At 43.3% G+C, this 27,367-nt stretch overlaps 1 protein-coding gene across 2 annotated transcripts in view; it reads left to right on the forward strand.

Annotated features, from left to right (window-relative positions):
* GSK3B (glycogen synthase kinase 3 beta) overlaps positions 1 to 27,367 on the forward strand; it is a 127,535-nt gene that overhangs the window by 91,355 nt on the left and 8,813 nt on the right. Inside the window, exons 7-10 of one of the 2 annotated variants that reach the window (XM_032196400.1) lie at positions 2,961 to 3,058; positions 13,014 to 13,109; positions 23,022 to 23,060; positions 25,452 to 25,638. In XM_032196400.1, the coding sequence (XP_032052291.1) occupies positions 2,961 to 3,058; positions 13,014 to 13,109; positions 23,022 to 23,060; positions 25,452 to 25,638 (420 nt within the window). The remainder of the gene's footprint in view (positions 1 to 2,960; positions 3,059 to 13,013; positions 13,110 to 23,021; positions 23,061 to 25,451; positions 25,639 to 27,367) is intronic. The other variant, XM_032196408.1, reaches the window with a different exon arrangement.

The following is a 27,367-nucleotide window of genomic DNA, read 5'->3' on the forward strand; positions in this document are numbered from 1 at the left end:
ACTTCAGGGTTGCAGAAAACGTTACCATTCAAATTTGGAAGACAAATTCCAAAAGGACAGATTCAAAAGGATAATAATTAAAAAAATAATAAATCATTGTGGAATGAAATTTCATTCCTCTTAAAGTCAGTGGCAAGTACTGCATTAAATTTCAGCAGAGTCAAAATTTACCATTTTCTTCCTCGTTGTACATTATTCAGCAGAGTTGTATAAACACCTATGTAGATTGTATTTTGTTACCATCCCTGCTTTCAAGCTGCTGAAGTTGGCTTCAGATCTCTGGCTTTAATTGAGAATACTTTGAAGATTTGCTCATTTCCTTGAAGAGGGAATGCTGCCCGAGTCCGAATTTGGAAGAGCGTGAAATGACACTCCTGGAAAAAGTTGTGGATTTCAGAGCATCTGTGGTGTGTGTTGATTAATTTAAAGCATTAAAAAAAATCAAGGAAAAGTAAACAGGCTTTTAACAAGGCATTAAATCACCTGATTTGATGAACTTCACAAGGAGCAACTGCGTAGGTTTCCAGTGGATTTGCTGTGTTTGATGGATTCCCCCGGCACGAATGCCGCAAGCATTCCTTAGACTTCCCCAGCTATTCCCTTGTGACCTACATCCTTTTTATTCTCTTTCCCACTGCAGTGCCCTCAGCTTTCTCCTGCAGCCAGCCTTGTTCTGGTTGCACCTCCTTTGGCAGACTGAGCTCTCCTTGCTGCTCTCCCTCTGGTTTTTACAAAACTTCTGAAATAGATTCAAGACCTCTGCCTTTCAGACTGGTCTGAAATTGGCTGGGGGAGGAGGGCGAAGGGAGCTCGGGAAGGGATAAAACAGCACAAAGACAATTTCACAGAGAAGCCAGCCAGGTTATTTAGAAACAGATTTACAAAGCCAAAGTCCGATTTGGGGAAAACAAAAAAAGCTAAGTTAGTTTCCAGATTTTAAAAGGAACTGAGTTCTGAGTGCTGACTTACTCAAATAACAGCCTTGTTTTTGTGCATGTTCTTTCTTTTCCTTCCCATATATTGTTGCTTTCTCAGTCCAGAATAAGTGTTGGCATAGTCAATAATTATTATAGCTTTGAGCTACCACTTGCTTTATGTATTCACACGGAAGGGACTCTGCTTTCTCAAACCCCCTTAAGGTGCTTTTACACGGCCTGTGAAGTTACAGTGCCCAGCTTAATACATTTAATCTGTTTCTTCGCTGCTTCTGAAGAAATCTGTTATCTATTGAACTGTTGTGTAAGTTCCTAGAAACCCCGCCACATATTTGACAGGCTCTTGGTATGTGACATAAAAAGGGATATTTCTCATCATCCTTTGGTTGTATGTATTGGCTGGAGTTAGCAGCAGCTGCTGAGCAGTCAGATGCAATTAATTATTCTTTATTTGATGCCTTTGCCCAAAAGAGATCTTGGCACCTTGGTGTCCATCAGCTTCTACTAAATATTGCTAAAAGCTCACAAAGCGTGCGGTTTGTTTGCTTGTTGAAATTTGACGTAAACTTGTGATTAGTTCCAATTGCCGTTTGCACTGTAAGTCATTACTTTTTAGGGTAAGCACTGGTGCAAGTTTTATAGTAAGGCACATCCCATCCAATTCCAACCCCCTGCTATTGGCAGGGACACCTCCCACCAGCCCAGGTTGTCCAAAAACCAATCCAGCCTGGCCTTGAGCACTTCTAGGGATGGGGCAATTCTCTGGGTTTTGAGTTGTGGTGGTGGTACTGCTGGTTGCTGGAGGAAGATTCTCTTATAAGAGTAGGCAAGAGCTCAAAGAAGCATGGGAGGGAAGTGACTGGTTCTGTGCTTTTCTCTTTTGGGGCATTACAGTCTTGTAGGCTTTATAAATCTTTTGGTATTGATTGCTTTTTTAAGATTTTTGTGTGAGGTTTCAGATGTATGTTGAATAAATGATGACTTTTCTAGAAAACCTTATAGACAACCTATTTTTTGGAGAAAATTTGTTGCATCTTTGTCATGCTTGCAGTCTGTTGAGCAGTTTAAACTTCAGCATTTGGCGTGCAGTTATAGCAAATTCTCACAAATATCTCCTGTCAAGTGTTCAATGAAGCTGCTTAGTTAAGTTTTTGTTTAGAAAGACTGTTTTGGAGGAAAAAAACGTTAAATTCTGTAGTGCATATAGCTGCATTCTTAAGTTACTTTTGTGGTATTGAATTGTCTTATTTCTATATAAAAATACACTGTAATAGATGCTGAAGATTGTCTTACATTGAGGAGCAGCTGCCAGTGACTAGATGTGGTTTTTGGTTTACGTATGAAAATGAATTTATGGCATCTTCTACAGATGCTGTTGACCTATGTCTTGCAGCACCACTGTTCAGCCAAGTTTGCAGATGGAGTTGGGATAAAGATTAGGTCTTGATGCGACTCTGAGGCTGTCTAAATTATTACGTACTACATACTGCTAGTAATATTTGCAGTACTGGCTTGTCTGCTAATGTATATATGCTTTCGGTACGTGGATGAAAAATTAATCTATTCAACATTCAGAAACAGCAAAAACATCAGCTGTTGTTGCAGATGATAACTAGAGATAGTTTGTGATCATTGTGATTTAAGAACAACACAGGGCTTGGGGAAGTTCCTAATTTTCCCGTGGCAAATACACTGTTCTTTTTCCTATGTGTATAAGTTTTAATGTCAAGATATGCGGCGTTCAACATTATTTTCTGTTTCACATTGTCTCATTGTTTGACTTCCAGAATACCTGCCCCCCTATTGCTTTATGCCACATATCTTTTGTTTCCTAGATGTACATTTAGGAGAGGAATGTTCTTGGTTTTTAGCAATGTTTATGCAGTATAAAACCTGGCAAGCGATAAATTTAGTTGCTTAAAATTTCTGTGTTTTTTTATATATGTATACACATCTATAAATGTCTCAATACATACCTTTTTACTGATGCCTTCCCTTGTCCTCTGCTTTTTTTCCCCTTTTCAGATGTGTGGTCAGCAGGCTGTGTATTGGCTGAACTGTTACTAGGACAACCAATCTTTCCAGGTGACAGTGGTGTGGATCAGTTGGTGGAAATAATCAAGGTATGGAATTTGAAGTGCTTTGTGTTTTTTTTCCCCAACTCCCTTGGAACCAGTATGAAAATGTTCATTGTTACGAGCTTGGCAACATATATTTTCAGCCACCATTGTACAATGAGTTGTGTGTAAACCATGACTGAAAACACTTCTAGTGTTTTTGAGAACTTGATGATCTTTATTTGTCCCCCTTGCAATCCTGTGTAATGATACATTGTCTTTTAATTACATAGGGTTTTGTCCTGTTAAAGGATTGCACTTTCAGTGTGCTTGGAAATGGTGCTTACAGACTGAGCCAATATTTATGCATGTGTGATTCTCATTCTTTAAGAATCTGGCTCTTTTTTCTTTGTTGCACGCAGTTAGTACTTGGCTTTGCAAGCAGTGTTATTAAATTTCTTTGTGCCAGATTCTTCACATATGTAGCCATCTTCTCTTCCTCCTTCCTACCAGTTCTTTGAGGTAAGGGGTGAAAACGTGCACTCCTTTTTGCAGCTGGAGAATTGGGACCTAATTAAATGTAGGGAAAACACCTTCCATCTGAAAAATCTCATTTTTGAAGTGAAAAAGACCTAATATTTCAAAATACCTAACATTTATGCATCGCTGAAGTTCAAACACATCTTGATTGATTTCATTTGGTAAGCTGTGAATATTCTGTGATTCTCAAATTAGAGGCATGGAGAAAATAATTCATAGCTTAAAAGATTGGTGCCTGACTTCCCAGCATCTATCCAATTCAGCTTCGGTACCTTTGAAATGCTCTTTTCTCTTCCCTGGTGTAACCCTCCTCATTCAACACCTGCAGTGCATCTGTACTGTGCGCTTAGTGAAAATGGGAGCATTACAAAGGATAAGATGAACGCGTGTGCTTTTTGGCTTTATTTCATCACCAGAAGGGGACTGTACTGAGAGGACTTCCTTCTTGGTTTTGCCACTTAACAGCTACCTTGATACCTACATGTTTGTGTCAACTTCCTCCTTGTATTGATTATTCCCTAGAAGAACTGTAAAATCTGTGTGTTGCTGTCTTAACACAACATCTGCTGCCAGCCAGCTCCAAGTTGTCATCCTGCTGCATGGAGAATGTGAGCTGGTGAGGCCCAGTGTTTCTGCGGCCTGCTCTCTGCTCTCAGTCAGCTGTGTCCTGACCTTTCTAGGCTCTTGTCATGTCTCCTCCAGCTTTTGACTGTGTAAACCGAGTTAATACTGTAGTGGTTTTATGTCTGTAGTGCTGGAAGTCATCCAGTTGATTCCTTTCCTCCAGAGGCTTCCTGCACCTCCTTCTCCTAAGACTTCCTTGGTTTCTTATTATTGTTGTTCTGCCTAGTGTATCTCAAGCTCAGTAAGATCACGTTGGGTCAGTTTACATGGGAAACATCCGTGGAAAAATTAAGTTGCTGTCACAAGCAGTACTGATGATGACACAAGCGAGAATTTTCTCCTCTTGAGGAGCAGCTTGGAGCGGTGCAGTGCTTTCCATTGCACAGCTTTTGTAAGAAGTAAATCGCTCCCTCTAAACACTTCAGAGTGCTAGAGTTCCTGAGGAATTTGTACAATAAACTGTGCTGCTTGCCATCAGAAGTTTGCAAAAAGTTCTGTTTGGTTTAAGTAATTCATGTCTGCATTCCCAAGAAACTACATCTAATGAGTTTTTTGTGAAAACTACTGTTTATATCACAGTGGAAGTCCTGTAAGTCCTTCATGGCTTGGTTAGAAATCAGAGAGTAGAGAGGCCTTATCAGCACAACCGTAGTGCTCTGGCATTGCTTTGACTTAAACAATATCCAAGTACAATAATTAGGAAATAGATGTCCTCTCATTATGGAGGATGTTTGCCAAGCAGAGATTGTGGTTTGTTTGAAGTTTACTAGAAGCAGCTTTCATTAGCTGGACGTTTTCGGTTCTGCGATATTGGAGGAAAACATCTGTAAACTAATAATTTCATAGCATGTGCGTGCTCTGATTGTGATGATTCTGCTTCATTTACACTTGGGTGAAGTTGTATTGAAGCAAAGGAATGCTTGAATAAAATTGCTGTCGGTCTGTGTACCACCTACAGTTTCTTTAAACACTGCTACCATAAATTGTAGTCATTTTTATTGACCGATTCATAGAGTATCCCGAGTTGGAAGGGACCCACAAAGACTGAGTCCAATTCATAGCTGAATATATAGTACTGGCAGACTAGTGTCATGCTGCATGATGCCAGAGGAGTATCTGGTGTAAAGGCTTGATCTTCAGTAAATCATAGCTTGATGTGATGATTTTCACCTTGGAAAAAAAACAGATTACTGGATTTCTTTAAGTGTAGAAAGGGTGATTCTGAATGATCATCACAGACCTATGGTTTTTTTTTGGGGGGAGGTCTCATCTTCTCTTAGACATGTACCCCTCTGCACCCAGAAATTAACTGAAACAGCTTAAATGTAGGAATAACTCTGTTTTATAGGAAGCCCAGCCTCTTCAATTAAAAGGTTACTGTTCAGAGAATATGTTTTAGGAAAGTCTGGGAGAACAAACGCAGTAAATCTTGAAGCCGAAGTTATAAAAAAGGGTGTTCACTGCATCCTTAAATGAAATACAATGGAAAATGTAAATTAGAATGGGTGGATGCCATGAATAATTTTCTGCCCATATATTTGTTACAGAGAAAACACAGATTCTCAAGGCAACAATAGCAGGGAAAATGAATGTAAACTGCCTAAGGGAACTGTTTTTCAATGCCCCTGTACCACATCTTGTGTTGTGAATTTTTGTATCAGCTATTCATAAGAGCACTGGCAAAAGGCTGAGGTGAGAATACAGAGAGAATTGTACTTGGGGGTAGCGCAGCCAACAAAATGGGAAACATGAGGTTATTTAGGATTTCATTTAGAATAGGATTCATTTAATTTTTATTTTTTTTATGGATGGCATCCACCACTTCCATTTGATGACACATTATTTAAAGCTTACATTGTCAGACAGACTCGTTTTAATGCTGTAGGAGAAGCAGAGCTATGGGATCCACCAGTTGCAGGGGGTCTCTCCTGGGACCCTGTCTGGAGCCCAGCGCTCACCTGCGGGGACCCAGCACATGAAGGACATGGAGCTGTTGGAGTAAGTCCAGAGGAGGGCCACTGGGGTGATCAGAGGGCTGGAGCACCTCTCCGATGAAGACAGATGGGGTTGTTTGGCCTGGAGAAGACAAGGCTCCAAGGAGGCCAGTACCAGGGTACCTCCAGGACCCTAACGGGACCGACAGTAAAGATGACAAGGGACTCTTTATGGGTGAGTGTAGTGATAGGACAAGCTGTAATAGCTTGAAATGGAGGATATTTGGAAAAAAAATCTTTATTCTGAGGGTAGTGAGGCACTGGAACAGGTCACCCAGAGAAGCAGTGGATGCCCCATCCCTGGAGGTGCTCAAGGCCAGGCTGGCTGGGGCTTTGGGCAACCTGGGCTGGTGGGAGGTGTCCCTGCCCATGGCAGGGAGATTGGAACTGGGTGATCTTTGTTGTCCTTTCCAACCCAAACCATTCAGTGATGCTAGAACAGCCACGGACTTTCTACAGAGTTGCAGGTTGGGAGCAGTGCTTCTCGTTATGCTGTGACTGTCTTGGAGCTTCACTTTCAAATGGCTTCCTTGGTATGTATGTCTGACATTGAGGGGCAGAGAAAATGGAGTATTTTCAGTTCCCCAAAAGGGCTAGAGTAAAAATAGTTACCCACACATTTGGAAACGCATCTGACTTTGATCCATTAAATTGACTTGAATCCCCTGAAAGAGGTCAGCTTAGAAACTTTCTGCTGGTTCCTATCAGCTCAGAATGACGAAGAGCAGCAATCAGTCTTGTAGCATGCTTCAGGCCAAGATGAATTTCTCACTTGCTTACTCAACTGCAATTATTCAGAGTTCGTTTCGCAATACATCAGTTGGATGCTACATCTGGATGTGAAGCTCCTGCATGAGACTGGAGAATGACTTGGAAATGCCACCACGTTAAACAAGTCCTCCTGTCTCACGTGGCACCGATGACATCCCTGCAGTCCTTATTTTTAGCTTCTTTCTCTCTTGTTCATATTTCTTTAGTCTTCAGTCTTTCCATAGTAATACTGCTTTCTTTCCTTCCTTGTTTCTGTAATAGTTCTTCAGTCTTTCCAGATGTTCTTAGTCTGGCTGGGAGAAGGAGATATTTGACCACTTACCCCTGACAAAAGGATATTTGATAGGGGGAAATACTGTCTCGGAGCTCCGTCTGAAGAAATAATTAATCTCAGCACATTCTTCTTGAGTACTTTCACCATTACAGGAGAGAAATTACATGATGTGCTTTTTCCAAGGTTTTATCTTGGATGGTGACTCTTCCTTAGTATTTTTAGCTCTTGCTGGCTACTCTAAATGTTAGGTTATCCCACCGCTAGGAATATCTCAAGTGGGTAACCCGATCTATCTGTTGTAATTCGCGCCCCTACTGGCTTTCGAGTGACGTCTCCTTCAGAAATGCGCTAGTTCCTGAAGCAGGCACAGCAGCACTTCAGGCTTCATCAGTGGTCAGGTAAAGAAATTACGTCGGAGCAAACGCCACGCCTGAGAGAGCAGCGGTCCCTTCACTGCTGGAGAGGTGAAACTGCTCCTTCCAGCAGCCCAGGGTGGTTGCAGTTGCCGCATCTACCACGCGATCAGGATATTGCTCAATGCAGCTCAAAAGAAGAGGTCTCAGCCTGCAAGAGGGGATTTTTGGAGATGCTGTTGGTGAGGTCTGCTACCTAATTCCCTGACATTGTGCTCACAGCAAGGAATGCAGCCGTGGTGCCTGCAGGACGGCCGTGCCTGCCGTGCAAGCTTGGATGGGGGAATTCCTGGTCCTCCCCACACCCACCCGCAGCCCTGCAGAGCGTTGAAACCATCAGAGGAAAACCATCACGGGTATCCCCCTCAACTGACCCATCTTCAACCACAGCTCCCTCAGAATGTGATTATTCTGTGTTCCCCTTGCAAAAGGGGATTTCTGCAACATCGTGGTTTTCTAAGATAAATATTTACATGCATATTTACCTTCTTGAAGGGTCTGTTTAGTTCCTTCCCCCCTACTCCCCTCAAAAAATGGGGGGGGGAAAAATCTTTGTCGGAAGAAAGAAACAGCAATACTCATCTGAGCAGCCCTGGCACACTGGGAGGACAACATCTGCTAATCTCCTTTTCGTTGTCTTTCCCAGAAATACTTTTTCCCTGTCTGTGCTGCAATCTTGAGCGTGAGATGCATTGACTAGCTTGCGATTGTAGGAAAGGGTTGTGGGTTTTTTGGTTTGGGGTTGTTTTTTCAGTTCCTCTGGACTACGTAATTATTCCTTGCACTGAAGAGTACTAAAACCATCTTCCCATAGCTAGGAAGAAGGCTAAGGGAAAAAAATGTATTAAAAGACAAGCTCAATAGTATCAGGAATCCTAGCCATGTGTAACTTTTTGGTCTCTGACAGTTTTACTGAGCCGAACGCTAAGTATAGACTGCAATTATAATATATGGCTCACACTCAAATGTCAAGGTACTATTTTGGGCTCAGTTTTTGAAATAAAATAAATTCACTCGCAGTAGTTAATGGGGAGAGTGGAGCTGTCTCTTCCAGGAGAGCAAGCAGTCGGAGAGGAGGCTTCTTGTTATCAAACGTGGTCCTGCGCTGAGCGAATGTGTGGCACTGGGACCGTCCGTCAGCGCGACACTGCTGCGGGCTTTCATCTTTTCCTCTCCCATCAAGGAAGTCTTCTGGCATTTTCCACCCCGCACCACATCACAACTTGGCTGTTCCTGTGCCTGGTGCTGCTATTCCACACTTGCAGTGCTCGCTGGCAGGCGGTATGAAAAGTTGATGAACAATTATACTCATGTCAGCAGTGACAATGGGCTTCTTCCTATTCCTGTTGTGTGGCTGTTCTTGAGTTTGTGAATAGAAGAAATCTCTATATTTAGTTGGCTTTCCTTTTTCTTTGACAAGAGCATGCTTTTGAAAGACTGCGTGTATAAAACGTGCAAGTTTATTTTTTCCCGTAGACCTCTCAAAGCATTATTTCTCTGACCTGTGTTTGCTGCTTGAGATTCCAGCACTGTGAATTTAAGGAACAATTTGGCATACCCCTAACGACTTTCTGAAGAGGTGCAGACATGTTCACAGAAGTATTAATTATGCCATCTGGTAAACCACACACCCCAGATTTCCTGGAGGACATTTCCTTGTAAGATTGCAGAGTTTTCACAGGGAGGGCACCGTAACACTGTAACTGTGGCTTTCTGAATTAAATAACCATCTTCTTCCCTCTCAAGTTCACTTCAGTCCTCACCAGCCAGAGTCTCCTCCTACCTATGCATTTAACTGATTTTAATATTTTTGGCAAATGTTTAGCAGTAACAATGTCAGAAAAGGCTTTTATGTCGCTGGGGTTTGTGCAAAACTTGCGTTTTCCTCCTCTTCATGTGTTGCAGCAGTGTGGTTTTGGTCTCAAATAACCCTGCACATTTTTGTGCAGTGAAGCCAGGTGTGGACAGCCTCTGTCTTCAGTACCGGGGTGTAACTAAGGCATCCTTTGGAGCTGAATATTATTCATCCTTCTGTGCACATTCAGGTGCAAGTGCATAAAATGAAGATCATTCTGCTGTTTGTCATCAAATTCAGGACTTAACTTCAGATACAGAATTTTCTTGATGGTGTTTGTTAGAGATGTGGTTATAGATTTTCTTTATTTGCTTAAGATACATACCTTAAGCTATATAGCTTAACATATATGCCATTCTGCTATCTTCACGAACCCTGTTCTTGGAAGAAAAAGTATTTAGGGTTCTTCATCTATTACACGTGAATGTCAAGGAATAGCTTTCCAGCAAATACTTGTAAAAGCTCTGGTGTTCAATTTCTGACCTGAGAGAATTAAAGCAGCATCTGTCTCGTCAACAAGTGTATTCCTTGGTTACTCTTATTGGATAGTTTCTTTTTCTGTGTATTTTTATTTAAGAGATGATGGTAGCTATTGGGGATGAAGAGTAACAGCATTTGGCTGCCGGCCTGTTGCCTTCACTTGCAAGATCTCTTCTTACAAGTCTTGCGTAGTCCCCGTTCATTCATTCAAATTCTAGGTACAGTCAAAAAAAAAACATCCTTCTCTTTGAAAATACCACCTTTCATGAGACTGTCCCCAAGAAACAGGAGCAGAATAGCATGTGCTAATGTGCATAGACCTGAATAATTAAGTATTGGTCTCAATATTTCTTAAAAGCTCTTTGATGTAGGCAAGACCTGAAGAGAGGATGCAAAGAAGCTGGAGCCAGGCTCTTCTCACTGGTGCCCAGTGCCAGGATGAGAGGCAGTGGGCACAAACTGGACACGTGAAATTCAGTCTGGACTCAAGAAAATAGTTTTATCGTGAGGGTGTGGACAAATAGTGGAGCAACCAGAGAGGCTGTGGTGTCTGCATCCTTGGAGATCTTCAAAAGCTGCCAGGACACAGCCCTGAGCAACTGGCTCTTGCTGACGGTCACTGCACGAGGAGGGGGTTGGACCAGATGACTTCTAGAGGTCCCTTAAAACCTCCGTGTTCTGTGAAACCTCTCTGCAAGGAACATCTGCTGCACAGGGTTTGCAGAGCTGGTGTAGCAGGAGCAGTTGTTTCACAGAGTAATTCTGCCAAAAACCTACCAAGTAATTTATGCTTCTCCTTTGCATTTCAAACAGAAATAAGTCATATGCATGACTTAAAAGAAAAAAAAAAAAAGTTACCCAGTTTTTATGATAACATAAATGATTGCTACTACTCATCAAGGTTACTCAATTGTATTCCTGATGTACCTAAAGCATGCTGTAAATCAGTAAGGCATGATTTAAAAATTGTGCGGCAAACCATCTTCTAGGCTGCAGGGGTGTTTCCATCCTTTGCTACAGGGCCTCTTCCAGACACGTCAAGTTGCCAGTACAATTTTGTAGGTTATCACTTCATTCATCCTGCTTTCTTTCTTTTTTCTTTTTTTTTTTTTTTTTTTTTTCATGGACTGTGATTTGAATTTGACAGTCTTAAAAGCTGCCATTTTTTCTTCCTGTGTACTTTCCTTTTCATTTTCTGCCTTAATCTGCCTACTCGCAGCACAAATCGAAAGCGCCCAGACACCAGTGGCGTGGCTCTGCAATCCAGAGAGAACAAAGTAAATACACTGGGTAGTTAATGTAAGCCACTTCTCCTTTTGTACAGTTATTTTGTATGTCAGGGGCTATATAACCAAAAGGTCAGGCTTTCCCTTCTTTCATACGGCGTTATCCCTCTTCAATACCTTTTCTAATCTTCCATGAGACCTTAAGCACTGTTGATTAAATGCTTCGCTATCCTTGTCACCAGGGCTGGAGCTCAGGGAGTTGCTCCCTCCCACCATTTGCAGTTACAGATGTGGCTTTTTGTGAAACGTGTGGCTGGGCGTTGTCCTTGGGTCGTCCCATGAAGCTGTCCTTACGTATCTAATCCGAAATCTCTCCCATCCTATAAACAGTCTTTACTTGAAGATGCTGGCACTGTGTAGGCTCTCGTTCTGAGCAGCCTTGGGAACCAAGCCAGATTCCTGAATTTTGGCTATATACAAATGTAATTCTTGCCTGTGACTGTAGTTACAATTTTTAGGAATGCTATTAAATATTATTTATTTTTTTTTGACGGGGTGGGGAGGTGAAAGCGTAAGAGGCATTTTCAGATGCACACAGAAAAATCCTCGTGTCAATTTTGGGCGCAACCCTTGGCTTGTAGAGGTGGTGGGATTTAAATCCCGGTTAGGCTCAGGAGGCAGGTGTTGTGTGATCCTTCTTTCACGTGACTTGTCAGCTATTTCTGTTGTCCAAGAAGCAATTAATGGCCTGAAAAAGTCATGGGGGGTTATTTCCTTTTTTACCTGCTGTTTATTTGAAAGATTGTTCCACTAATTTGTTGCAGCTCTTTTATAGAGGTAGAATTGAATGTTCTTTTAGGATTAGTAATGGTAACACGCTAACACTGCATTGTCCTGGGATTTCCAGGATCCCTTCAGGATCTATCCAGCCCCAGAATGAGGTGTGTGACTGTGTATTATTCCTTACACAACGACGAATTTGCACGCACAAATAACGTTGTGGCACATTCTGGGAATGAGGAATACAAATCTGTGAAAGGAAACAGGAAGCACACGTTGTAGATGTTTCCAGCTAGGTTTAAACTAAGTTCATCTTTTGCATTGAACTACGGGAAAAAAAAAAAACAAAACACATTTCTAATGAGGAAAGAAGGAAACTTCAGCGCCTCTAAGCAGTAATTGGCTTGTCTTTTAAGCTCGTCAGACGGCTGTTGTTCCTGACTTAAAATGCGTTTTGTGTTACTGGTCTGATCCTTAATCAGCCACATGCGGTGAGCTGCAATCTCTGAATAAGTGCAGCAGTACTGTTTTATAACATTAAAATTACAGTAAACTCTATTCCCTATTGAAATATCACTGAGTTTGAGATAAAAAACTTGAATTTTGTGAAAACGTCTAGAAGAGAATTAAAATATTTGACACTGGGTTTTGGGGCACGAATGAATTGCCACCAAGAGACTTATATTGGAGCAAGGGTCACAGGCAATTAGACTAGATCTTGTGTCGTTTGATAAGAAGTTGTGAGAGATGGGGCTGTTCAGCCTGGTGCAGAGAAGGTTTGGGGGGATCACATCGATCTCACTCAAAACCCAACAGGACGTGGTCCTGGGCAGCCTGCTGTATCTGACCCTGCTTGAGCAGGGGGCTCGGACCAGGTGGAATCAGGAGAGGAGGTCCTTTCCACCTGAAAGTTTTGTTATTTTGTTCTCAACGCTGTATGAATTTACTAGTTGTACAGATTGCCTTCAGTTTAGTTTTCTCACTGTGTAAGAGGTTATGCTGGACTCTGAGATCCACGTGAATCTCAAGCATAAATAACTTATCCTTTCTTCTTTCCTTCCTAGGTTCTGGGAACGCCTACAAGGGAGCAAATTAGAGAAATGAATCCAAACTATACTGAATTCAAATTCCCTCAGATTAAGGCACATCCATGGACTAAGGTGAGTCTATACAAATTGGATAATAACAACATGTGGGCTGAAACTAAAAGTTGGAGAAGTTAAGCTTGATTGTTCAGTGTCTGTGGCTTTCAGTCTAAACTAGGTGCCTTTAACTATTCTGGGGACCCAATAACTCCTGATTTCGGTAAGGATAAAGAAGGTGTTGAAGCAGTGTATTGTGATATATATTGGTTGTTGATTTTTTATGAGGTTGCCTATAGGCGTTTTTTAAACAATGGTGTGTGTGTGTGAGTAGTGGATTGCAATATATCTAAATCCTGTCATGCTGTAACTCCTGATGTGCACGAAAGTCACTTAGAAATGAGAAAGCGTTCCGCTGACGTGTGACACTTCTGTAATGCTGCTACATAATCTGACAGTGAAGGTTGACAGTCAGTTTCTTAACTGGTTCTCTCAAAAATGCTATATTTGTGCTCCTATAGGTGTGCTCTTGAGAGCGGTGCTTTTCTCATGGAGTTACTTATGACTGTTTTTGCTCTCTAGCCTCCAAAAGGAAGGGCTATTGCAGTAATAGTGACAATATTATAACCTCCGTGATCAAAGCAGAAACCGCTAGCATTACAGTAAATACATGGCCCCATAGTTAAGCTATCTTCCACATAGACAAATGATGGGTGCTTGGTTTGGGAAAGGGTAAAAACTGATCGTTTAATTAGCCTCTAGGTTGTAGTGTAAGTTAGAAGTCAAGTCTTAAGCAACTGAAGCCCGGTTGTTAAGATTTTCTATTTGCTGACTGAGAAATGGCTGATAATAATTGCAGTATATTCTCAGTACGTACCAAGGTATGTACCAAGTCAGGTACTGTAAGTCACTATTTTTGTGGAAGATTCTCCAGTGTGTTATGCACCACTGTACTTCTCCTTTTCCCCAGTAATCCCTGGTTAGTATTTCTATAACCTAGTTTCGGTGGGTTGATTAAGTGGTTTATAATAGAATGAGAGGCCAGTAAATCCATCAGTGCTTTTTAATATCTTACATTAACAAGAAAAAAATAGGGGAAATGAAATCCTTGGGAGTTGGTCTCTTCTGCTTAAAATTGCACCATGGTAAAAGTCCCAAGAATAAGCCCCAAAGCCTTATAGCAAGGAATTCTAGGGTTGCTTCTGAATTTCTGCAGTGAAGGTGTTGTGTATTTGAGGGGTTAAACCAATACCCAATGGAACAGGGGTGCTGAGATTTACTGTAGTATATATAGGTAGAGTTGAGCATTTAATCTAGCTGTGCAACTCATCTTCTGCCTGAATAGTCTTAAGAATTATTATCTGCACTTGATGGTCACAACAGAGATCTTTAGCAAATGTAAGCTTCAAGAAAAAAACTGAGAGTCCTTTCTATTTATATACATTATAAATGAATGGTTGTTTGGACCTTCTAAAGGATCGCAGGTGAAACTAAGCCAATTAGAAGGAATTGAGAGGAGCTTGTTTGTGAGGAGATCAAATCTGTGTTCCACATTAGGGCACAATTACTTCTGGAGAGCTGGACTTGCAACATAGCTTCTCACTCTTAATTCATTCTGCACCTTCTTCCTGACATTACCTGTGTGTACAACAGCACTTAAAGCAGTCTACTACATGGCATGATGCTTCATCGATGAGATCTGTACTTTTCTTATTGTCCATGTGCTAAATTACTAAAATGGATCATCCAGCATAGTGTTGTCAGTGATGCTCATCCTTACTTACTTCTAAAGATCCTTTCCTCTCACCATTTTGGTGTTGAGCCATGAAAGATTTCAGCAAGTGGCAGCAATACTTCGGCTCGTTCCTCCTTACTCGGTTGTGTCGGAACAACATCTGATGGCACAGAAGTGGACGTGCACATCCTCTGGAGTTTCTCGATGTTAGAATTGTGAACAGTGACTAGAAGAGAAGACTGAACTGCGATTGTAGAGATGCAGTCTAATGAGCAGAAGAGGAATGACACCGAAAAGGAGAAAGTGCAAATGGCTTTTGTTATAACTGCGTGTAAGTAGAGTGCCACAGCTGGCTGCAAGCAGGACTTGGGCAGTTTCAGCCTCAAAACCACAAAGCTTTGTCATCTGCAGCCTTCGGCAGCTCTTTAGCTTAGGAGTGATAAGGCTGTTATTTTTGTGGACTAGTTAGGATCAGAGGACTCAGCAGTTGGTTTCTGTATGGAAAAGCTTCCAGGCAGCTGGTTTTCAGCAGGCTTGAGTGAAAATATAATCACTCCCTGGTATAAACTCTTTGAGACAAGGGCATTCCCCTTGTTGTTTTGGTATGGTTCAGGGAGCTTTCTTTGGTCTGCAAAAGTATGTGTAGGTTGCAATTAAGAATTTCCTTTGGATGCTGTAGTACGTATAGGTTGCAATTGAAATTCTCTGATGAGGACTTGTGTTGGATGGACCTGTTGAAGGTCTGCTCTCTGCGCGTTTCTGACAGGCTTAGACCTGTCTTCCTTCTGAGGATCATTGTAGCGTGGGGATCTGCTCACTTGGCTGTTATGTACTGGATGGGGAAAAATGGTGGCTAGTGTTGTAAAATGAGATGGCCTCCAAGCTTTTTTTAAATGACTTGGTAAATTGTTTGAGGCTGAGTAAGGATGAGTCCATGAAGCGATCCTGTTTCTCAGATTCATCTAGTTCAAGGCTTAAACGGGAATTTTGAGCACAAGTTTTATGAAAGTTTGAAGTCTGCCTTCATAGACGTAGCTCAGAGTTTTCAGTGGAAATGGATTGGTATCATCCATATACATACTGCTATGATGTTGTAGTATAAAGACAAACATCTCATTAACAAGGGACTGTCATCTTAATTTAGGAGAGAATTCAAGCTAACACTAAAAATATTTTTCTGCTGCATCAATAACATGAGATTACAGAGCCTGGTTTTTCAGTCTGACAATTTGATATTCAAATATTTTTGTAACTTGAGAGCCTTAATCTCTGAGTATAAAATACGTAAAGCCCCTCTTTCCAATACAGTCCTATGTTGTCCAAGCTCATGCATGTTTTTCTACCAGTTGCGTGCATGGTGCTGAAGATGACTGGAGTTTACGGTGTCCCTAGCCAGCAAAAGAAAAGAAAATCTGAACTTTCCAGCAAGCTATTGAATCTTCCTTCTAACACAGGACTTGTCTCTTCCTTCCCACTGCTCCCCCTATCCAAAAGGATAAACGTGGGGCATTTTAGTTCTTTTGGGGTTGGGGTAAGGGTGTAGGGGTTCCTCTTCTGAATACAGGAGTATTTAATTTAGTATGTAGCTGTGCTTTTTGCCCAGACCTGCCTTTGTTTTTTCTTAATGTAGGACAGCTTGTATTCATGGAGATGTGTCCTGCTGCTCGTCTGCCTTTTTCCAAGAGTACAGGGCATTAACTTATAAGCGAAGCAAAGCTTTGCAGCAGTGGTGATATCTTTTATTTGACCAAATGATACAACCGGGGAGGAAAATGGCCAGGCTACACCATGTCTTCTGGTGTGGCACGGGTCAGAAAACTTGTCCATATTTTTTCAGATGTATCAGCTCATCAAATAAAAGTTTCTTTCCCTTTCTGGAGACTTTGCTGCTGCTGTTTTTACAAGATCAGAACTTCCCTTCCGTGTGTTTCATCTACCTCGGCTCTGTGAGCCTTGTTGTTGAAAGCTCACGGTCTGATCTCTGCTACTAATCTTTATCCTCATTTATCTTCTTCTGTCTAAGCTTCATCCACACTTCATAATTGTGTGACCGGAAAGCCCAAAAGAAAATCTGAGATCAAATGCAAGATTGTATGTCACAGGGTTGTTGAACTTCAGCTTTTGTTAGTTTTCTCTCAATCTTTTGGCCTTTTTGAAGGAGGCCAGGGGCAGTGAAGTGGCTGAAGAAAGGTATAAACGCGTGCTTCATAAGCTTGTGTTAGGCTGGCATTGCTTGCCATGGCCCCAGTACAGCTGGCCTTTATCCTGGCATTAATCAGATGCTACCTTCATGTCCCAAGCCCTTTGGGTTATGAAAAACAAAGACTCTTCTGTGAGTATTTCCAGAAATATGGAACATGCCTGCCTGTGATGGCTGTCCTACCACATTCCCACCTCCAGCTGGTAAAGGATCTCGTTTGAGTAACACTGTAGTAAATAATCGAATTATGTACTTGAGGCCACTTCTGTGTGGAAGAGATGACATGTTTGGATTTTTTTTTTCCTCCCAAGGATATTTTCCACCTGCCTGCCAGTAACAGGCAGTATGGTGAAGTGAATATTCTGGATGAATATAGAAGGGCTTCCTCCCACCACAGACCTTCCCATCACAATAAAGTCACAGCAGATTAAGGCAGGGTCCCTTCTGACTTCGTAAGCGCTTACTTTTTTGTGATTTATACCATTAGGCATGCTCTCCTATCCGTGTCTTCAAGCCAAAATAGTGTTGCAGAAGAAAACAGTGTCTAAGATGAAATTTTAGGGGTCTGGTTCGTATTCCTTCTGACCCTTTTATGAAGCAACTGGCCAGTTCAAAGTTGTACAGAAACACAGTTGTGTTGTATTATAGAGTAGCTTTGGATGTTGAGGTTACGATCCATTTTTCTACCTACATTATGAATTGCTAATATTATAAAATACTGGGTAAACATTTCAGACCGAGTATTTTGTGTCTGTCTTTGTACTCTTTGTGTACATTTTACCATACTACTCACTGCTCCTTGAGTGTTGAGTGTTTCTGGATTTGCAGCAGGCCGTCCCGTTGCCTTGTCCTCGCTGTGGGATGGGCCATAAAGAGTCTGCTCTCCCTCATGACAGTTTTTTTCCACTCTCCAGAATCAGCCTCGTGTCCTCATCCTGTCCTACTCCTGCTCTCCTGGTTCTTGTCTGGTTTTGAAGCAGATTGTTTTGCTTGTCATGCTTCCAAGTGACTGCTCATACTGGAGATGCAAGGAGGAATACCAAACAGTGAGATGGATAAATGGCTTGTGTTGTCACTCCTAATTATAGCTGATGACAAAAGAAAATGAAAAATGAAGAGCCTCCTGTGAGAAATCTTGTTAGTGGGCTTGCATTTCAATTGAAGTTGCAAACTCTTCTGGGACTGGGGTCTCACCTTTTGTAAAGATAGGAAGGTGTAAGGGAGACTGGATGTTTCTTTGGGTGCAATTTCATAATTAGCTTAAGTTCGTCATGAAGTGAGGTCTGGATAGGCTGGACCGACGGGCTGAGGTCAACTGCATGAAGTTCAACAAGGCCAAGTGCCGGGTCCTGCACCTGGGGCGCAATAACCCCAAGCAGAGCTACAGGCTGGGAGAGGAATGGTTGGAGAGCTGCCAGGCAGAGAAGGACCTGGGAGTGATGGTGGATAGTCAGCTGAATATGAGCCAGCAGTGTGCTCAGGTGGCCAAGAAGGCCAACAGCATCCTGGCTTGTATCAGGAACAGTGTGCCCAGCAGGGCTAGGGAGGTGATCGTCCCCCTGTACTCAGCTCTGGTGAGGCTGCACCTCGAGTACTGTGTTCAGTTTTGGGCCCCTCGCTACAAGAAGGACATCGAGGTGCTTGAGCGGGTGCAGAGAAGGGCAACGAAGCTGGTGAGGGGCCTGGAGAACAAGTCCTACGAGGAGCGGCTGAGGGAGCTGGGCTTGTTCAGCCTGGAGAAGAGGAGGCTCAGGGGCGACCTTATCGCTCTCTATAGGTACCTCAAGGGAGGCTGTAGCGAGGTGGGGGTTGGCCTGTTCTCCCACGTGCCTGGTGATAGGACGAGGGGGAATGGGTTTAAGTTGAGCCAGGGGAGTTTTAGGCTAGATGTTAGGAAGAACTTCTTCACTGAAAGGGTTGCGAGGCATTGGAACAGGCTGCCCAGGGAAGTGGTGGAATCACCATCCTTGGAAGTCTTCAAAAGACGTTTAGATGTAGAGCTTAGGGAAATGGTTTAGTGGAGGGCTGTTAGCGTTAGGTTGGAGGTTGGACTCGATGACCTTGAGGTCTCTTCCAACCTAGAAAATTCTGTGATTCTGTGATTCTGTCTGCTTTCCAGTTCCCACCTGCGTATTCTTGATGCCTTACTTCTGCATTCTTGTTTATATAATACCAAAAACCTCTTGAGGGGGGGAAAGATAAAAAGCATTTGGGATCTAGATCACTTTTCCTACCTGACTGATCATTCAGCCCCAGCTGCACGTGCTGGGACGAGAACAGCATGGCCAGGAAAGGGCAGATCCATCTTTTCCATGCAAACTGGAGGTGACTGCCTGCTGCGAAACCATGCCCTTGCTTCCTTCTGAAGAGCCCAGTTCTGTTTTTCTCTTGGTGGGTTGCTGTCCCGTTGCAGCGTGTCTAAGCTGCTCGTGGTGGCTGCCCCGCTGAGGCCGGGAGCCTTCCCAGAGGGAGGTTTTTGGGGTTTTCTATGGGAAGGGGGAGCCGTCTTGTTCCGCTTGGCTTTGTGCTGCCCTCCCGTAGAGCCTGGTAGGAGCAGAGCATGCCCTGGGTGATAAATGCTGGTGGGTTCTGGGTTTGCCAGGCCCTCGGTGGCAGTAGCCCAGTGAGAAGTGTGTGGTCTCAAGGCGAAGGAGCTTTGGAGACAGGTTTTTGGTGCTGTTCCCAGTTCTGAGTTGGCTCATTTGTAAGCCACTTAACCCTTCTGTCTTTGCTTCCCCGCCTGCGGAAGTGCCATCTGACAGGCGTTTTTGACTACTAAGGCATTTGCTATTTTTGAGACGCTTTTAAGGACAAAACGCAGGGATTCAATTGGAGGAGGTAGCTGGGGAGGTTATATATATTTTAAGGTAAATCCCCAAATCGGTGCGTCTTTGGTGGACTTGTTTAATCTTCATTTGTATCACGTAGTTTTAAAAAATAGCAACAATAGGAAAATGGAGTATTTCAGAAATCCCTTTTGGAAATTTTAGCGGTCTGGATGCATCTCTTGGATGCGTTTCTTCCCCCTCCTCCTGTTTAGGGACACGTCGCGTTTAACTTGCGCGACCGAAGCGCTGCTCCGTGTCGTCGAGTTGTGGCAATTGCCCTGTGCGACTGCATTTAACGAGTCGACCCGATGGTCGCGTCCCACATCTGACGGCTCTGGTGGCTCGCAAAGCAGCACGAGCGTCCTGCTGAAGGGAGGAGCTCTCCCCGTTACCTAATCTCGAAGCGTTTCCAGCGAGGCTCGGCCGCCCTCCTTGCCAGTCCGGGGCATGTGCCGTCAAAACGCGCTTACAAACGGCGAGGGGATGTGCGCAGCCTGTCAGCCTCAAATCGGGGGTGTGGGTGGTTCTGGGCACGGCTCCGAGGCCGCTGAGGAAATTTTTAACCGTGGTGTCACCGACTCGATGCGTTGGCACCAGATGTCGTTTCAATAAGCCTCTCTGCTCTCCCCGCGATGCCCTTCCGCGCACGCTGGCTGGAAGAGCACCTTGGTGTCACATTGGGGAGCTCTGGTGCAAGAAAACGAGCTCCGTGTTGTGCGTGGCAAGTCAATGAACTGGAAGTCAGAGCAGGCTTTCTGCTAAAACAATGCGCAGCCCTTGCCCCGTGTGGCTCTCTCCGAGGGCTGCATGCTGATGCGAGTGAAGCGCAGTGGGAGCACGCCGTGCTTTCCAGCTTTTTTCTTCCGTCTTACGATGTGTGTGTGCGCTTGTGTGTGTGTGTGTGGGGGGAAGGAATTGAAATTCAGAAAGGGTGTGAACTCCACTACGCTGGTAGGAACCGTTTCAAATCAGGAAGGCAAAATGTGGCTCGCTCTGCTAGCGCACAAAAGGCTTCGTCTAAACTGAAGTCATCTGGGGATGGGAGCCGAGGAGTGCACCAGGGGCTTGGCAAGCACTTTTTGAGATGTCGATGATGGTGGTAGCTCCTAGAATAAACAAAGAGGGAGTTGCATGAAAAAATTCACACCGATTTGCAGAGTAACATAGAAAGGAGAGAGGCGATGTGTCTGGCCTCGCTGCCTGCCTGTCACGGGCTGTTGGCCTTCGAGCATCGCCAGCATGCCTGAGCAAAGAAGGAACTCGCACTGGTCCCCCAGCTTTTTGGTGAGGTGTGGACTCATTGGAACCCGGAGGCAAGGCAAACAAAAGCACCAAAAGCTGCGGTTTTGGATGAGTCAGCATTTCCATTTTACATGATCATTCCGAGATTTTTTTGTAACTCATCCAAAAAAACATAAAAGAAAAACAGCGACCTGGGTCTCAGCCTGAAATTTCATTTGCTTTGCAGAAACGAGAGGTTTTGAGTTATGCAAGTGCAAATTTTCCTTGAGTAATACTGTGTGTAAAGCCTTTCTTTTGCATTTGTTTATCTCCAAAACAGGTTCATTTTTTAAAATGAAAACTTGAGCCTTCGGTCCCTCCTGTGGACAAATAGCCTTACAAAAGGTCTTGTTTCATTTTAGAAAAATGAATTGCTGCGCCGGTGGGGTAGTATTTGATTGCTTTAAAAGTTCCTGTCAGTGTTTTATTTTTGTTTTTGTTTGTGGACTTGCTGTGCATTTTGCCCGGCCATATTTAGTCTGCATACTAAATGTTAGTCTGCCCAAACACTTTACTTTGTGCACTTAGCTTTTATATATATTTTTTTTCCTTTTATTTCCTTTCTCCTTTTTTCTTTCCTTTTTTAATTTTTAATTTTTTTTTTCCTTTTGCTTTCACCCAGATGTATCTTAGACTGAGACAGACCTCGCTCTGACGGGCCGGATTTTAGTCCGTGCACTAAATTTTAGTCCGCAGACTAAAAAATAAAATAAAAAAATAATAATAATCCGCGGATTATTTGCTTAACTCAATTCCCTCACTGAGAACTACCCGGACCTTAAGCTCTCACCACAGCCTGGGTCCAGGGGGGGGAGGCTTCACAGCTCCCGGGGGAGTCCTGCCACCCGTCCTCCCACCGCGGCGCGTCCAAGCGGAGCCTGTGACCGTCCCCTGCTCGTGTCCCGCTGGAGGGTGGCAGCCTCTGGTGTAGTTCTCGGTGGGCAAATTGGGCAGCCTTCCCGGTTGGGAACTGTGTCGGATCAGTAGAGCTTAAAAAAAAAAAAAAAAAAAAAAAAAAAAAAAAAAAAAAAGAAGAGGGGGGTGGTTGCTTTTATTTTTTTAGGGCGGGATTCGAAAGCTTGGGGGGCGGAGGGAAGGGAGACGAAATTTGAGGGCAAATTTCCTAAGCAAAGGGGTGCGGCGGTAGGAGGGGGGAAAAAAAAAACGCCATAGAACGAAATTCGGTCCATACCCGCACTCCTGAGATGGTTTGTCCAGTTCCTGAAGAATCCTAAAGAGATCACGGCAGCAAACAAAAACCCAGTGGTGGGGGAAGTCAATCCAAAACTGAGAATAATCCGCGGCGGCCTGAGGCACTCATAGCTCACGCAAATTTAAAGCATCCAAATTTGACAGCACAGAGCCCAGAGTTTTTATTTTCTCTTCAGCACCAATTATAAATTGCTAGGGGGTTTGGTTTTTTGGTTTTGGTTTTTGTTTTTTGGTTTGCTTTTTTTTTTTTTTTTTTTTTTTTAAAAAATAAAAACAAAAAGTTTGCATTGTGTCTCTGGGACAGATTTACGAGTGGGATGCACCTTTGGAGACAAAAGAAATTTGGCCCCGTATTCTGACATTCGTATCCAGGACTGAAAATTCTTTATGATGGGAATTTCAATTACCCTTTTAGTTCAAGTTAAGAGTTTTGATTTCGATTTTTTTATTTTATTTTTTTAGTACATGCACTGGCATTGGAACATAAATTGAATAGAGAAATGTTTCTATACTATGCCTCACCATTGCACAATCAATTTTTTGGCATACACTGTGGTGAAGTTGGACTTGCTGCTATGGAGACTGATGTTTAAAGTTTCTAATTGTATAAACATTTTCTATGTCCCCCACACCGTGGATTTCTTATAATATTGGATATATTTTTCCTTGCTGGACTATTCTCTTTTGGATTGACTCCCCCTGTTTGGATTATTTCACTGCATTATCATCTTTAGGACTCGTCAGGAACAGGACATTTCACCTCAGGAGTACGGGTATGTACTTAAAACGTTTTTTCAAATTACTAGGCCTAGTCTTTAAAAAAAAAAATAAAAGGAGAAAAAAATGCTAGAACCGGAATATTTGAGTTTGAGAGAGCATCCCTGAGGCAGCAGCCAGGTGACTGTTTTAACACAAGGTGGTAAAGAGGAGAGAGGCTTAGTCCTGTAACTCGTGTCATGTGTTAAACGCCACTTTTTGCAGGGGAAAGGAAGCTGTGTGAGGACTTGAAATACTTTTTTTTTTTTTTTTTTTACACCTACCTCATTCGGAAACAGTGAGGGTAGCCCTCAGAAACCGCCTGCCCCAAGGTTGCTGAGCCAAAGGCAGGCAGAGCATTTCTCAGCAGGATTTAGGAAGCGGCTGTTAGGGTTTCACCAACTCTAACATCAAGAGCTTAAGAGTGGACAAATGAGGCTCCTTTTAGAGCTGGCAGATCTGTTGCTCTGCCTGCCCGCTAATTTGCTCAAGATAGGGGCTTGTCGTCTTTGCCTTAAGGAAGACGAAGAAAAAAAAACTGATGTAGGGGATTTTTTTGTTTTGTTTTAAATCTGTGTAGTGGCTGCTAAGTGAACTGTCCTGAGGGTGAAACACAGCTAAGGGTGAAGTGCTTTAGTTTCAAGCTGTGGTAAATCAAGCCTGATAAAACACCATCCAGGAGGTACAAGAAGGAGACCTCAGTCGTTTTACCTCCTGGCAAATATCAGCAGGCTTCAGTTCTGTGGTTTTACCTCAAGACACGCTCATTTACTCTACTCACCACAAGGTTTAAAAAAAAAAAAAAAAAAAAGACTTTTTTGGCTTTTTAATTGGAGACAGTCTTACGTTTTGTTCTGGTCAGCGGTGACCTGGGAGTGGTGCTTGCCTCCACTGCACACCACGGGCTGTAACCCCAGCTGTGGAGGCAGCAGGCCTTGACACCGAGCAGCCTTTGCTGCTGGCAGAGTTTGTCAGCATTAAGCTGAAGTCCTTCCTTTTGTCCCTCTGGGTCTCACACTAAGTATTTTGGGCTTGCTGTGCCGCTGCCTGGCAGTAGAAATAAATTCTGCTCCTCCACTCCTTCACCTGTTGCCTCTGTGAGCTGGGCTTCCCAGCCACAGGAGCGAGCACAGCGTGCTCTGGAAACCACCCAGGTGCCCCCGAGCACCCAGGGGACACAGCTCTGGTCCCTGGAGAGCTTTTCTTGTGTCCGATTCCCATTCTCTAGAGCACAGGTGGCTTTGGTTTACAGCTACCTACGAGTGCCTGTGCAAGATCCTAGTCTGCAGTTAGTCAGTCAGTCACACGCTGATTTATTTCTCCTTGGTTCTGTGTGGATTGGGTCCGCCTGCCCTGGTGCAAAAGCATTTGGGATTAGCTCAGTTTTTACCCGAAAATGCTGGCACCCACACTTAATGCTCGCACCCACCCCGCTGCCTTTTCCCCAGCCTGTGCATCACCCGTAACACAGCCAGAGAGGAGTGCTTGAGGAGGCCATCCAGGTCAAGTGCATAATTAACCAATATTTTGCTTTTGAGGTAAGGGGAAAGGAAGATGGGGATGTGATTAGGGTTGTGTAGAACTGTTCCTGAAAGGTTTTCTAAAAAAGCTGCAGTGAAGAACTGCTGTGAGCTCTGTTTTGTAGTCACTCCAGGTAAAAAATCTGGTAGGGTAGCAGTTGGTTCTCTTGACACGGCTTTCAGCTGTCCTTACGTGTACCAAATACGCAAGAATTATCCCAATAAATCTGTGGGGATGACTTGCCAGAATAAGGTCAAGGAAGGAGCAACTTGCAAATTGGAGCTAGACGTTTCCTGCACCCCACCCATGCTTTCCTTGTTGTTCTCCAAAGTTGAACAGCAGCCTCCATAGCAACAATCTGACCTGCTGCCTGCAACAGTCCATGTTAGCAAGACTTCATTCACTAGCCAAAAATAAATAAATAAATTAATAATAATAATAATTAAATGTAGCGGGACCCCATCCAATTTCTACATTCAGTGACTCCTGCTCATTTGAACCCTTCTCCCCACCTTCACTCCACCCCATGTGCATGGCTGATAGCACCCGTGTGTGTTTGTCCTGATTTCTGAATGAGTTCCCCCCTTCATTCTTCCAGTTGTTTTTCCGAGTGCGCTCTCATGAAGTCTCTTGCTGGCATTGCACCTTCACCCCAGCGAGCGCAAGGCTTTGCAATTAACCCTTTCTCAACCCCAGGAACTGGATTTTTCCCATCCTCGCTGGAGGGACGTTGATTAGTGCAAACACAAGTTTGTTCCACCGCGTTGGGCAATGAGAGGTTTAATTGCTCGGGCTTGCTGCTGGTCAGCGAAGAAAAAGAAACAAACCCAGACAACCCGTTTCTCCTTGCTTCTTTTTTTTTTTTTTTTGTTTTGTTTTGTTTCCAGGTCTTCCGGCCCCGCACTCCACCAGAAGCAATTGCGCTATGTAGCCGCCTGTTGGAGTACACCCCCACTGCCCGCCTGACTCCCCTGGAGGCCTGTGCACACTCTTTCTTCGATGAACTACGGGACCCAAACGTCAAGTTACCAAATGGGCGAGATAAACCTGCACTCTTCAATTTCACCACTCAAGGTAGCCTGTGAGCATTGAAGATCGCTGCTTTAGGAGGAAGCTCTGATAAATGTTTGTCGTGCAGACATTGCTCCTTCAAAAGTTTAAAAAAAAAAAAAAAGTCTCCAAGTAGGACTAAAGATATTAATCGATTGTGTGGCCAGCCGACCATTTCAGAAAGATAGGACAGGGACTTGTAGAAATGGGTCACGGGACTTTCAGATCCTGATTCACGTTTAGTCCGGGTGACCAAAGGCATCAGGAAGGTTTATGTTTGTGATTTAGTGTCCGATGTGTTTGCGTGAAATATCACAGTCAGTGGACTGTGGAGATTAATTTATCATTTTGGAGATGTTCCTGCTCCTTTGTACCTGAAACGCTACTCCTCCCTGTGCCGAGGAGTAATGGGTATTAGGTTTGGCAGGGGAGTTTGTAGTGTTGCAGCCCATTTTAGGTCTGGATGTGAGATAAATGCAGAGATCTTACCATCCAGATTTTATGTACTGCACGGTTTATCTGGCATCCCATTGACTCAGTAAATTAGTAACTACAGAAATAACAGGCAACTTTTTTTATCCCAGACCACTGTACAATTTTAAAACCATTCATGTATTTTTTTCCATGGAAATTGGAAATACAAAACTGATATCCCTATAGTACAGTTTTGCCTGCCAAGACAGAGAATGTGAGAAGTATGGTGAGAACGTGAGAAGTATGGCATACAAATACACTAGTAATTAATTTTGCAGCATTTTTCTGAATGTTAAGTGATTAGTTGCAAGTTCTCACCCTTTGAACAAGAACAGATCTGTGTGCGTTTTCTGCTGGAAGTCTAAAACACCTTTTGGCTCAGTTAGCATCAGTGCAGTTTTTCAAACTCTTCGGTGCACGTGATGTCCATCTGTCAAAATGTGGAACAGAGCCCTGTGCTTGAACCTGTGGAGCCCTTTAATCGAAAAGAATAACAAACCAACAAACAGAAACCTGCCCAAACATGAACTTTTAGCTTGTTTTGAATGGCTTCCTTGCAGAAGGTAAATCTGTTGAATATACTAAGGCATTTCCAGAGCCTGAAAACCTTAAAATATTTTGACATTAGGTGTCATGAGCGCACACAGGGCCTTACTAGCACTTGAGGGGAGAAAGCATTGGAGCAGCCAGTGTTGTCAGCAGACTGCCACCACAGCATCAGCAGCCTCACAGCATTGCCCAGGTGTTGCTAGTACTGTGAAAATAGCTTGTGCTTCTGTCTCTGGCCTCCGTGCTGACTACTGCATCTCTTGCTGAGAATCTGGGGGTTGTTACAGATATTTCCACATGAAAGTATTCATGAACTGTGTTTTCTTTCCACTGCAAGGCCATATTCAGTCACGAAGATAGTTTTGATCCCAGTGTCTCAATACAGCTTCGCCTTTGTTCTTTCTAAAAGTATTCATTATTAATTCTATCTTCATGTAGTAGATGGGCCCAATCTTAACATAATTAAAACAAGAATTTAAAAAAGGCTCGGAAAGCTCTGTAGCCAGTCCTTCAAAAATCCTTAGGGAAAAAATAAATGTATATATTGGGAATTTGTCCCTGGTATCCCCCAGGCAAAGTGGGAGCTGCTGGGTAAGCTAATCCTCAAGCAAATTTATAGCTCCTTATTTGCCATCCTAGAGAGCTGATGTGTTCTCCCTTTGCACAGTGACTCACGGGAATGGAAAGAGAAATTGCTTCCAACAGAGTGAGGGCCTTAAGATTCAAAAAA

The sequence above is a fragment of the Aythya fuligula genome, chromosome 1 (genome assembly GCF_009819795.1).
Source record: "Aythya fuligula isolate bAytFul2 chromosome 1, bAytFul2.pri, whole genome shotgun sequence".
NCBI classification, from domain to species: domain Eukaryota; kingdom Metazoa; phylum Chordata; class Aves; order Anseriformes; family Anatidae; genus Aythya; species Aythya fuligula.